Source organism: Verticillium dahliae, genomic scaffold (assembly GCF_000150675.1).
Source record: "Verticillium dahliae VdLs.17 supercont1.2 genomic scaffold, whole genome shotgun sequence".
NCBI lineage: Eukaryota > Fungi > Ascomycota > Sordariomycetes > Glomerellales > Plectosphaerellaceae > Verticillium > Verticillium dahliae.
This window is the reverse complement of record NW_009276916.1, coordinates 460,536-461,496: the sequence shown is the minus strand read 5'-3', so window position 1 is coordinate 461,496 and position 961 is coordinate 460,536. Positions and strand designations below refer to the sequence as shown.

The window sequence follows — 961 nt, the reverse complement described above, 5'->3', positions numbered from 1 at the left end:
AGCAGGCGGTTGGGCCGCCTGCTTCTTCTGACGAAACGAACGAGGAAACGAACCCCCTTGCCATGCCAAGGCTGTCATGGTATTTGACGTCAGCCAGCGAGCGGGGAGCCGGACTCAACCGGGTCACCGGGTGAACAGGCCCAGTAGTGGGCGCCCGCGCGACTTGGCCGGACTAGGCAGCTCGTCCACCTCATCCCACAGCATATGGCGATCTCTCACCAGGTTTTTTTCTTTTTGCCTCCATTGTCTTCTCCCCACGCTGTGCCAGCATGACAATCTACAGTCCACACATTCTTTTCAGAAGGAACCCACATCACCGTCAGACACCTCATTGCACCACCACTCGTCTCCGCCATTCGTGACCCAGCTGCCGTAGGTTGAAGCACCTCAACCGAGATTTCGAACCCAACAAAAAAAAGAAAATGGCCTCCCTTACAGCATCCCTCCTCGCCTCCTCCCCCGAAGCCTTCACCGCAGCCACGACAGGCCCGTTCCTCACCTCCGCCGCCGCCGGCACAACACCCCGCGAGACCCTCGGCCTCTGGCTCGCCAACGACCGCCTCTACATCCACGCCTACATCCGCGCGACGGGCAAGCTTCTCGCCTTCCTGCCGCTCCCCGCCCTCCCGGGCCCCACCCCGGGCACCGTCTCCTCGGCCCCGCCCACGGACCCGGAGACCAAGCTCCTCGACTGGCTCGTCGCCGCCCTCGCCAACGTGCGCCGCGAGGAGGCCTTCTTCCTGGCGACGGCCGAGCGCTTCGCCCTGCCCCTCGCCCTGCCCCTCGACCCGGCCACCGGCACCGTCCCGCCGCCGCCAGGCCAAGCTATCGGGCCCTGACCCCGCTGTGAAGGCCCCTCTACCACGGCGGTCGCCCCCCGAGACCAGCCGGCGGCCCTGCTGACGCTAGCATCTAGTCTGTCTTCAGTCTTATGCGAACACAGACAATCTGCTACTTTGAA

General features: G+C 64.4%; 1 protein-coding gene across 1 annotated transcript; it reads left to right on the top strand.

Annotated features, from left to right (window-relative positions):
• Positions 1-422: 422 nt before the first annotated feature.
• VDAG_00955 (uncharacterized protein) lies at positions 423-839 on the top strand (the record flags this gene model as incomplete). Its single annotated transcript, XM_009649841.1, has 1 exon — positions 423-839. The coding sequence occupies one exon, from the start codon at positions 423-425 to the stop codon at positions 837-839; it is 417 nt and encodes a 138-aa protein (XP_009648136.1).
• Positions 840-961: the final 122 nt, after the last annotated feature.